The sequence below is a fragment of the Oxyura jamaicensis genome, chromosome 3 (genome assembly GCF_011077185.1).
Source record: "Oxyura jamaicensis isolate SHBP4307 breed ruddy duck chromosome 3, BPBGC_Ojam_1.0, whole genome shotgun sequence".
NCBI classification, from domain to species: domain Eukaryota; kingdom Metazoa; phylum Chordata; class Aves; order Anseriformes; family Anatidae; genus Oxyura; species Oxyura jamaicensis.
Window position 1 is genome coordinate 13,653,592 of NC_048895.1, and position 11,046 is coordinate 13,664,637.

At 65.7% G+C, this 11,046-nt stretch overlaps 3 protein-coding genes across 9 annotated transcripts in view; 2 read left to right on the forward strand and 1 right to left on the reverse strand.

Moving 5' to 3' along the window:
• LOC118165141 (cullin-9-like) overlaps positions 1-11,046 on the reverse strand; it is a 41,484-nt gene that overhangs the window by 26,082 nt on the left and 4,356 nt on the right. The gene's annotated exons all lie outside the window — the stretch shown is intronic.
• The window catches only part of KLC4 (kinesin light chain 4), a 35,174-nt gene that overhangs the window by 13,632 nt on the left and 10,496 nt on the right, over positions 1-11,046 (forward strand). For 2 of the 7 annotated variants that reach the window (XM_035323089.1, XM_035323086.1), the window contains exons 14-16: positions 5,037-5,161; positions 5,237-5,294; positions 5,383-5,724. In XM_035323089.1, coding sequence (XP_035178980.1) covers positions 5,037-5,161; positions 5,237-5,294; positions 5,383-5,472 — 273 coding nt within the window. In that variant the 3' untranslated portion in view covers positions 5,473-5,724. Of the gene's footprint in view, positions 1-1,098; positions 1,327-5,036; positions 5,162-5,236; positions 5,295-5,382; positions 5,725-11,046 lie in introns of those variants that run through there. The other 5 variants (XM_035323090.1, XM_035323092.1, XM_035323088.1 and 2 more) reach the window with 4 other exon arrangements.
• On the forward strand, positions 6,194-9,849 carry LOC118165172 (heme-binding protein 1-like). The gene is given in 6 exon segments (XM_035323117.1): positions 6,194-6,280; positions 6,282-6,378; positions 6,462-6,547; positions 8,970-9,111; positions 9,227-9,410; positions 9,542-9,849. Coding segments are annotated over 6 exon segments (756 nt in total). The 5' UTR covers positions 6,194-6,208; the 3' UTR covers positions 9,717-9,849.

Genomic DNA, 11,046 nt, shown 5'->3' on the forward strand with positions numbered 1-11,046 from the left:
ACGCAGGGTGAGCTGAGCCTGCCGGGCTCGCTCGGAGACTGAGGGGCACTTCGGTCACTAGCGCTGGGTTCAGAGGAAGGTGTCCGGGTGTGGGACAGGAGGCCTCTGCAGGAAGGCTGGAGAAGAGGCAGCAAGTGAGCATGTGTGAGCATCAAGGGTGCTTGGCTCGAGGGCTGTTAACGCTTACTGATCTCCTGCGGGCTCTAGCTGAGAGCGTAGCTGGCACCTAGGGTGGGTTGCAGCCTGGCACACACTGAGCACGAGTCCTGCGCTCCCCCCTCGCGTCTGCTCTCACTAACCCTTCCGTCCTCACCCGCATGAGCTGTCTCCCTCCCTCCTGCCTCTCCCCTGTTGCCATGACAGCCCCTCAGCACCCAAGCCTGAAGCCCGCTGGCTCTCTTGATTGTGGATTGTACCCTGGAGGGGGCCTGGGGAGCAGAGCTCTGAGGGCTCCTCCAGGCACCAGGCTGCCCTCTGCCTCAGCTCTTGGTGTCAGGGCTGAGGAGGGTCCTACCCCTGGCCAAGCACCAACTTTGGGCCCTCGTGTTCCCCGTTAACAGAGGGGGACAGTCCCCATCCCCAGGATCCTTCCCCAGGGGGCCCAGCCAGCTGTAGAGAGGGGTTTGGAGCTGGCACGTGGCTGCTGCCGCGTGGTGCTCGCTGCCTTTCCCAGCCAGCTCCCCCTGCCCAGCCAGCAGCCCCGCGCTGCACCCTGGCAGCCCTAAAAAGAAGGCTGAGGCAGCTCCCCCTGCTCCTGTCCGTCACGGGCAGCTGTTCCCTCTGCTGGCCGAGAGACCTCGGTCACGCCGCCCCCGAGCTGTCAGCTGCTGCAGGCAGGGCTCTGGGAGCCCCAGGGGTGGCAGCGACCTCTCTGCCCCGCTGCCCGCAGCAGCTCGAAAAGCACCCCGGGGCCTGGACCAGCTACCTGCTGCCCAGGCAAAGGCATGAGCCCGCTGTCTGAGCCCCACCGGCCTCCCTCCCTGTCCAGATGCGGCCCGTTGTCACCGCATGCAGCCCGGGCCCTGCCCCACCACCTCCCTGGGCTACCTCCAACCTCACGGCCGTGTGAATTGTGTCTCTCTCCTCTCTGTGCACTAGGCTTAAATGCCTCCCAAGACTCCCTCTTTCCCCTCCACCGCAGTCACCTGGATGTTTGTGTTGTACCTTCCGACTTTTCCTCCACACCATCCCTCCTTCCTCGGCAAGAGCTCCGCGCCAGCCCCCCAACCCTCCCGGCGCGCGAGGGCACCGCAGCGCCTGCAGAGGAGTGCCCGGCCGCGCGGGGCCCCGCTCCAGCCCCGTGGCCAGCAAGAGCAGGAAGGATCTATCCGCCTGGAGCCGCCTGCTCCCCCTGGCCAGGGCCACGGGCCGTCGGCCCCTTTGCGTGCCCCCACCCCAAGCCCGCCCTTGCACGCCCCTGGGGACCGCAGGGGACTGTCATCACGGCGGGCGTGCCGACTCCACCGTCATTAGACAGCCTCAGCCCTCCTAGCTTGTTCCCTCCGCCTCTGCAGGGATGGGGGCACGAAGATGTAGGGGGGCTGTTTGGGGACGCAGAGGCCTGGCCGTGGCAGGCCCGCTGTGTGCCCGCTTGCTTTCTCCCCCCGTAGGCTTAGCTGATGTTAGCGCCCCGTAGCAAACCTGCGCTGGCCGCCGGCGAGCTGGGCTCTCCCTGCAGCACAGGGCAGTCCCCGCCGTGCTCTCCTCCTCCCCGCTGAGCTCTGCAGCCCAGGGCCAGCACGGGGGGCTCTTGGCAGGGGCACGGATGTCCCTACCGTGCGTCCCAGGTACGGGGTGACAGCCAAGGGCCTTTTGGCTGCTGGCTCCTAACCCGATGCTGGCGTGGTGGCAGTAAGAGAAAGCGTCCCGTGGCTCCAGGGTCCCCGCATGTGGCTGCTGAGGGAGGGAGAGGTGAGGGTGAAGCTCTCTCTGTTTCTTTGGAGGCAGAGGGATGGGTAGGAGGAGAGCAGAGCTGCTCTCCAAGCAGGTACAAGCGGCTGAGGGAGAGAATGGGCTCGCGCGAAGCACAGCAGGGAGAAAAAGGAGGTGCAAGGAAGGGTGTGAGGGAAGGAAGAGCTGGGGCTTGGGGTGTTCCAAGCACGAAGGACAGGTGAGGGGGCTGGAGGGAGGTTTCCACAGGAGGAGAAGGCCTTCCTGGGAAGGAGGAAGAGTTCTGAAATGCGGGACCTGGCTTGCGAGGCTGTGACTCGCTGTCCTTCACCACGTGGACGGGAAGACCGTAACCCTCTTACTGCTGGGAGGCAGTGCTGACCCTGGGCTGGTGTGGGGATGGCTCGGTGCCCCCGCTGCTGCTGGTCCCTGCTGGGAAAAGGCCCTTTTCCCAAGAGCAGCCCACCACTGCCGTGAGCCTCAGGCCCTAGGGTGCATGCCCCCATCCCACCTTCTGTAGGAGGTGAGCCTCCCTGCTCCTACAGGGCAAGAGAGGAGCCCGGGGAGGCTGCAGGCAGCAGGGCAGAGCCTAGAGGCCAGCGCAGGAATCCCTCCCCCTTTATTTATTTAGCTAGGTAGTTTCATGCTAGTCACCCGGCAGGCTGCGGTAATAAACCTGCTTGTGTCTGTCTGGGCCCGGCTTTCCCGGGGTGGTGGTGGTGCAGAGGCCTCGGGGCACGTGCGTGCTGCTCTCCTGGGAGCTGGTGCTTGCTGAAAAAAGGGGGCTTGTCCTGGGGACCACGGGGGCTGGAGGCCGGGGCTGGGCGCTGTAGGGCTGCGCCGTCCCTGCCTCTCCCTCCCAGCGCCGCTCCGTGCTCCTGGAGCACGGTGAGGCCCCAGCGCAGGGCGCGTTCAGGCCTCAGCACCACCTGGCTCTGCGCTCTGCCGCGTCCCGGACCTGGTGCTGTAACGACTGTACCTCTGATTAAAGGCAGACAGACCAGAACCGCTGCCCTGTGCTTCTTTCCACGCTCCGTAGGGCAGCGCCGCTCAGCCCCGGGGCGGTGGGGCGAGACGCTGCTGGATCAGGCGTGGGTGCTTGGTGTCTGTGTGCGTGCAGGGGGGCGCCTCGCTGAGGGACCCAGCGCTGCTATCCGCCTCCCCGGCCTCCAGCCCGGGGCTGCTTCCACCCCTCGCCCCGCAGCCACGCGGCGGGGCTGCCGCGGAGCACCTGAGGTTGGGCTTTCCTCAACATCTGCTTCTGTTACCCCGCAAAATACCCCGCTGTGCTGAGCTTCACATGCGGCCCAATCCTGCCCGGGTCCTCTGCCTCCGTGCAGCAGAGGGACTGGGTGGTGGAGCTGCTGCTTGTTCTCAGCGCTCTCATCCTGGTGGGCGCGGTGAGGTGGGTGCTCTGCAGTAAACCAAGCCCCAACAGCGTTCTGGGTTAAAAATAACGCCGCAGAAGAGGGAGCGGGGAGAGAAAGGCGGCTATTTTTAACCCGGAGTGCAGCAGCACTCGGTTCTGGCACTGGTCTGCAGTCAGCCTGCGCCACTACAGCTGGGGAAACGTGGCTCCATCCTCCAGCCCTGATCCCGGAGCTTACCTCCCCGTGGGATCCTGCTGCCCCCACACCACGATCCTGCTCCCCTGCTCTGGCAATGCTCCCTGGCTCCTGTGCCCTGGCCAAAGGAACGGCGCCTGGCGTGGCAGAGCCCTGCCGGGAGCGTGGTGACCCGGCGCTAGCGGTGTTGGGGCCTCTCTTGCTTCCTCCTCCCTCTCCCCGTCCATCCCCATCTTTGCTAGTGCCGCGTACCGATGGCCAGCTCTTCCCAAAGCTGCCTGGGATGCCCGGCGGAGGAGCTGGATTGCTTGCCTTGCTAATCCTGGCGGTGCTCTCTGCGTTCCTGGTGAGCGGGTGCCTGGCAGCAGCAGCGCGTGGCGCCCAGCTTGGAAGCCCCTCGTGGCGGTGAGAAAGCGAAGAGGTTCTCAGTGCGCTGGGCTTACCCGAGAACAGATGGGATCGGTGCCGGGAGAAAGGTTTGCTGGTAGGAGACGTTCTGTTCAGCTGGAGGAGAGAGGCCCGGGGTGGATCAGCTTTGGGTAAGAGTGGCAGGGAGGTGTTGGAAGAGCCCTTCCTCAGGGCTGCAGCGGCTCCTGAAAATGTCAGGGTGCGAACAAGGAGCCTTAAGGCAGACCCTGGACAGCCCTGGGGCTCTCGCTGCTGCCAGCCAAGGCCAGGGGACGCTTTGTTCAGGTGGAGGGGTACGAAGGGGCTCCCACATGTGCTCCTGAGGGCTTCTGTGGTTGCCTCACCTGTTTTTTTGCCTGGTTGTGCCAGGGAAAACAGCTCTTGGGGCCGTTGGGATCAGTAGCAAAGACCACCACAGGTAACAAGGCCATGAGAGCGAAAGCAGCCCCACAGCAGCGGTGATGGCACAGCCCTGAGCACTGGGTGTGCCCGGCCGCGTGGGAGAGCTCGGTGACACAGCGGCACAAGGCGGTGGCGTGCCGGCAGCCGGCACGTGGCCACTGAGTGCCTCCACGTGGAGCTAAGCCACGAGAGGGGCTAGAGTCCATCAAGGGCCAAGAGCGCCTCTCTCAGTAGTGGGGACATTTTGGGGCACGAGGGAGACACCAGAGCGGGGAACCAGGCTTAGGGCTAGGTTTGGTCTCCGGAGACAGCAGGCAGTAAAGGAAGCCCCGCAAAGAGCCACCGCGGAGCAGCCAGACGAGCCCGTCCCAAAGCTGATCGTCCCGGGGGCGTTCGAGGTGGGCTGAGTCCGTGTGCGAGTGCGGAGTGGTTTTGTCTGACACGAGTGAACCAGGACCAGGGAGCGGGATGGAGAGGGGGACCACCACGGGCGCAGCGAGGAAGGGGGAGAGGGGAGGCTCGTCTCCAGCCGGCAGCAGGCGGGGAAGCGAATGCCCTAACAGCACGTCCTGGCATGACCAAAGGTGTCCCCGAGCTTGGGGACCCCCCTCGGCACTTGCTGCTTGCTGCCCCCGGGGACCCCCGCTGAGCTGTAGGAGACGGAGCGGGGCTGGGGGTGCCGGTGGCCCGGTGCAGGTCGGTTCTCAGCGTGCTGGAGCCCCCCCTCGGCGCCGCTCAGCCCTGGCCCCTGGCTTGTGTCTCCGTCTCCAGGACGGCAGCGGCACCCTCCAGCGCAGCAGCTCCCTGGGGAAAATCCGCGACGTGATCCGGAGGAGCAGCGAGATGTTGGTCAAGAAGCTGCAGGGCAACGGTCCCCTGGAGCCCAGGAACACCAGGTAGGGTCCCAGGGCGCTGGGGTCCGACAGGGGTCGGGCACGAGCTGACCCCTGCTCTCCTCTGCTTCCTCGCAGCATGAAGCGAGCCGCCTCGCTCAACTACCTGCACAAGTCCAGCGACGCTTCCTTCGAGGTGAGGGACAGGGACGGGGCAGGAACGGGTGCTGGGGGAGGGAGAGGGGGGTGTGGGTGCTGGTTCTCATACGTGTTGTATTTTTCAGGGTGCCCAAGGGCTCCGTGCAGAGAGCAGAGGCCTCAGCGCCAGCAGCATGGATCTTTCCTCCCACAGCTCCCTGCTCGCTTCCAACTGAGGCCCCCGCGGGTCCCCCCCTGCGCTCAGCGCCTCGCCGCGGCTTTGCGGGGCCGCAGCCGGCCCCCTCCCCACCTCCACCGCTCCCTTCCCATCACAGTGCCCCCCTCGCTCCGCCCCGGGGGTCCTGGCGGGGTGGGGGCTGCAAGGAGGTCCCTAGCTAGTTCGGGATGGCGGGGGGCATTGGGGACAGCAGGAAGATAGGGTGCTGGTGGGGTGGGGTGCCCCCCAGCACCAGGATGCCCCCTAGCACCAGGATGCCCCCCATCCTCTGGAGCACTGGGATGCCCCCCGCCACCCGGAGCCCCAGGACGCCCCCACCCCCTGGAGCCCCGGGGTGCCCCCATCACCGGGATGCCCCCCGACCACCTGGAGCCCCGGGGTGCCCCCATCACCGGGGTGCCCCTATGAGCCCCCAGCTTGCAGGAGAGGGCTGGGGGCTGGAAATGAGGGCTGGGCGGGGGGCGCGGCGCGGCTCCCGAGCTGTACTTTCCGAAATAAAGCCCCCCCTCCCCCCCCCTTCCGTGACTGCCGGAGGTGTTTTGGGGGGGGGTGTTCGGGGAGGGGGCGCGCACGGGGCTCGGGACCGCGCAACGGGGCGGAGAGCGATGACGTCGGAGGGGATGACGACGAGGCTGGTGACGTCATCATGACGTCAGGAAGGGGCAGTTCTTTTCCGGAGCAGGGTGGAGCTGGAAAAAGGGTTTGGGGAGGGGTTGGGGGTTGGGGGGGGGAAGATGGCGAGGATCAGGCTGGAGGACCTGGACGGGCTGGGCGAGGAGGAGGAGGAGGAGGATGAAGGCGGGGGGGGGGGAGGCCGAGGAGGCGGAGGCCGAGGAGGAGCGGGGCCGGCTGTTCGCGCACTGGGAGGCCGTGGCCAGCACGCACCGGGTCAGCCTGCCCCCAGGTGAGCCCCGGGTGGGGGGGGGACGGCCGGGATGTGGGGTTGGGGGGACACACGGGGCGCCCCCTGACCCCTTTGCCTTGCAGACATGGCCGGCCCCATCGCCCAGATGAACCGGCACAGCCAGGCGCGGGAGCCCGTGCCCCACGTCGCCCTGTCGCGACACGGCAAGGTGAGAGGACCCCCGACCTGCTTGTGACCCCCCCCGATCCCCTCCTTCCTCCATGCAGCCCCCCCAGCCTCGCACCCCGCTGCCCGCCGTGCTCGGGCGCCTCGCTGCCTGGCACGACCCGTGCCAAGCGAGTGCGGGCGCTGCTTGGGGGCTGCGCGGGGTCAGGGCGCTTCTGCGGGGAGCAGGGGGCTGCGGCACGGCTGGCAGCACCCAGGGACCCCGCGTCCCAGCCGGGGGAAGGGGCTGTGCTGCTCTGTGCTGCCACGGCCTCGCCGCCAGCGCTGCGCGCGGCTTGGGGTGCCACGGTGCCACAGGGGGTAAAGCTGTCAGAAGCGTCCGAAGTGCTGAGGGTCTGGGGGGGAAGATGTATGAGGAGTGGCTGAGGTCTCTGGGTTTGCTCAGCCCCGAGCAGAGCAGGCTGAGGGGAGGCCTCATGGCGGCCTGCAGCTCCCTCACGAGGGGAGCGGAGGGGCAGGCGCTGAGCTCTGCTCTCTGGGGACAGCGACAGGACCCGAGGGAATGGCATGGAGCTGGGACAGGGGAGGGGCAGGCTGGGGGTTAGGGAAAGGTGCTGCAGCCAGAGGGGGGTTGGGCACTGGGACGGGCTCCCCAGGGCAGTGATCACAGCACGGAGCTTGTCAGAGCTCAAGAAGCATTTGTACAACACCCTCAGACACAGATGGGTCTCATTGTGGGGTGGTCCCACGCAGAGCCAGGAGCTGGACTCGATGATCCACGCAGATCCCTTCCAGCTCGGGCTACTCCATGGTTCTGGTTGTCAGACCCGAGCACATGTTATTGTTTGTCCCAGCCGCTGATCCAAACCTGGCAGCTGCTGCCCGAAGACTCCTGTTCTTGCTAAGTTGCACACCTCCTCTAATCTCTTGGACAAAAAAGGTGCTTTGAGAAATAACTGCGAAGAAGCGCTCGTCAGACTGGTTCTCGTGTCTCTGCAGGCTTGGTTAGGCTTGCTCCCAGCCAGACGTCTGCCAGTTGTCCTCTGTACGAGGAGAGCTCAACCAGTTTCTTCTGGGCTGAGGTCCAGTACCGCTGCGTGCGAGGCACGTCTCAGCATGCGGGTGCACAGCCCTGAACCAGGGCTCTACCACTCTCCCTCTTCTGCGTCCCAGCGGCTTAGTCTGGGCTCCTCTGTACCTGCACCGATCCCAGGCAGGAATGGTCCTCGGGACTCCGCGGGACCTGAAGATCTTCTGTTGCTGTTGGTGCCTCCTGTGTGCCTCAGGGGGATTCTTGGAGTTTGACTCCGGGGCTGGGTGAGGAGATGGGAGCCGCCTCCTGGCATTAGCGCCGAGGGGACTCAGGAGCTCGGGCCCTTGTGGACACGTTCCCCAGGCTTGGGCAGGTGGGCGGTGTGTGGTTGCTCCTCCTCAGCCTCGTGTCATCCATCCTCTTGGAGGCGCGTGAATTCCTGTGCCACCTACGGAGCCTTCCTGGCCTCAGTATTGAGTCAAAATCCGCGACACAGCGGATGTGAAGCATCGTCACTCTTTCTCTTGCCCAGGTCCCACCTTCTAGAGGGGAGGTTGGTCTACGTACGGGTCAGGCTGGAGGGCTCCAGACAACATGCCTTGCTGGACTGAGAGGGTCGTTCTCACACGCTGTCAGAGATGAGAATTGCAAACAGTCTAGAGGGACTACTTGGTGGGTGCCCTTGCCTGGCAAATGCTGTTGCTCTGCTGGCGTGGTGGGACAGGCACGGCCCTGTTTGAAGGTCTTTCTTTGTCAGGCTTGTCCAGAAGACCGAGTGTCTGTCACGGAAGTAGAGGTTCTGCCCCTTACCACAAAGCTGTCCCCTTCGCACCAGCCATGCTCGTGTCTCTTCTTCCCAATTTCACTTCTTGGTTTGGGAGGAGGGTCCAAGAGGAGTTTTGTCCGACCTTCACAGCTCTTCTTTGTGCTAGAGCTCTACCACCAGACCTTCCTTTCTCCTGCGCAGGAGGTTTTTCACTTGTTATCCCACGTGCACACAGCACTCGAGGGAAGAGGCGCTGCCGCCCGGGGGTCCCGTCGAGCTTAGTGGAGGCCTTTGGGTGCCTGGAATCAGGACCATCCTTGCGTGTAGGCAGGACAGCGACCGGAGGGCAGCAGAAAGCCCTGTGCTCCCTGCTGAGGATGCGCTGCATTCTGTGTGCATGCCGGGAGCCTCCCCGCGCCCTGCCCCGTGTCTGTGCGCTTCCTTTCGCTGACTTCTGCCCAGCGACGCTGCCTGCCCTTGCCTGAGGTGTGCGTGCCATGCCAGCTCCCCTTGCCTTCTCCGTCCCCCCCTGCCAGTTGCTGGCGTGCGGGGAGTCCCGTCTCGGCCCCGTCTCCCCGCTTCTCGCCTGCCTTCTCGGCGTTGGCTTTGCCACCCAAGTGCCAGCTCCCTAAACTCTGACCGGCTTTGTCCTGTGGCCTGTTGCAGTGCGAGGAAGCGGCCTACGAGGAGCGGCACTACCCAGCTGGGAAGTGGGCGTGTGTCACCAAGGGGGAGCCCCTCTATGAGCAGAGCATCTCCCTGAGCTTCATGAAGCTCATGCGCTACATCTGCAAGGAGAACTCTGTAGGTGTGTGCAGGCAGGGGCTGTTGGGGGCCGGCAGGCTGCGCAGAGGGAGGGCCCTGCCTCGTCTCGGCCCTCGCCTCTCACCGTGCCCCCTGGCTGCCTTCCTGCCTCCCTCCAGGTCGCTACCTGGGCATGACGGTCCCGGTGCTCAACGAAATCCACCTGAACAAGGAGGGGACCGAGCTGGAGCGCGAGGTCCTAACCGCCTATTACCTCCCGGGGCAGTTCCAGCAAAACCCCCCCGTCCCCATGGACCCCGAGATCCACATCACCGAGAGGGCGCCGCTCCGGGTGATAACCAGGTGACCCCAGCGCCGGCCGCCTGCCCCGGGCTTGCTGCGGCGCCCCGGTGGGCGGAGGGATGGGAGCCCGTGGTTGGGGCGACGTGCGGCGGCTGGCGGCTCTGTTGCTGACGTTGTTCCCTTTCCTGTAGGGTTTTCTACGGGATAACCACCGAGGAGACGATCCTGCGGGAGATCAGTCTCTTCTGGGAGCTCTTGGGCTCCACAGACGCCGTGCTCCGGGAAACCTACATCGTGGCCACTTACCAGAACCCCAGCGTCCCCCAGCGCCGCAACGAGATCTGGTTCATCCGACGGGCTGAGTGAGCCCTTGCGGCCGGTCCTGACCCGGAGGAGACGAATGCACGTCCTCGCCCGCCGCCCACCCGCGGAATGACGGACCGGGAGACTGCGGGCTGGCTTTGCGCTCTCGCCAGGGGGAAACCTGCCCGCTCTGCGCTTCCCCTGCCCCTCCGGGCCCGGCTGAGGCCGGGGCTGGCACCGGGGAGAGCCTCTGCAGGAGGCCGCTGGTGGGAGGCGTGCGGCGGGGCTCCCGTAACCGCCAGGGCTCGTGCAGCGTGCTGCTGTGACCTGGGTGGCTCTTGGCCCTGAGCCGGGGCCGTGGAGCAGCACCAGGCGAGCTGGTTGGAAGTCACGAGCCGGGGGTGTCCGGGGGGCGAGTGTGTGTACAAGGAGCGAGGCCCTGGGCTCCGGCCAGCCTCCTGCAGGAGCGGCTGCGCTGAACAGAGCCGCCCAAGTGCTGCTACGGGGACAGGGGGATTCGGAGGGGGGAAAGGGCTGGCTGCCAGCACGACGTGGATCCGCAGCGTTTCCCACCGGGGCGGCTCTGTAGCTTGCTGGGTGCCTCCCCGGCTGTCGCCCGCTGTCCCTCAGCCGGGACCGGGGCGCTGGCAGCCGCCTGCGGTGGGTGCTGGAGCCGGGAGGGACGGGTCCCGCCTCGCCTCGCGCTCCCGCCAGCGAGCTCCGCGCCCCCAAATTCTGCCGCGCTCTCCCGGGGGGAGGCCGGCAGCGCCGAACAAACAGCAAATAAACCCAGCTCAAACGCTGCGGCTGCGGGTCACTGGCGGCGGGGACGCGGGGCGCACGGGCGGCCTCCTGCCACCGCCTCCACCGCGCCGCCCGCTCGCTTCGCCGGCCATGAGCGGGGCAGGCGGTGGGAACGGGGAGGCTGCGGAGTCGCCCGCGGCTTCCCCCGAGGCCCGCGCGGTCCCGACCACAAGCAGAGCCGCTCCCGGCGGCAGGAAGCCGCGGTTCCGCTCAGAGGGCGGCCGGGCTCGGGTCTCGGCCTCGTCCCAGGGGACGGCGCGGGGAGGCTGGTGGCGGGCCGCCACGAGGGGCTGGGGGGGCGGGGGGCCGTGGTGGGCACCGCCCCCTCGGGGGGACCCCGCTGGGAGCCCCGGCTGGGGGGGGAGCTCTGCGCCATTCCTTCACTTTTTTTTTTATTATTATTATTTTACCTTTTCTACTTTTCTGCTTTTTTATTATTTTTTTTTGTATTTTTGAATTTTATGTATTTTTTTAATTTTTGTATATGTGTTATTGATTTATTTTTATTTTCTTATTTCATGTAATTCTTTAAAACGTTGGGCTCGTGCATTTTTTGTAGGTTTTTTGCTTTTTTTCCCCCCACTTTTCG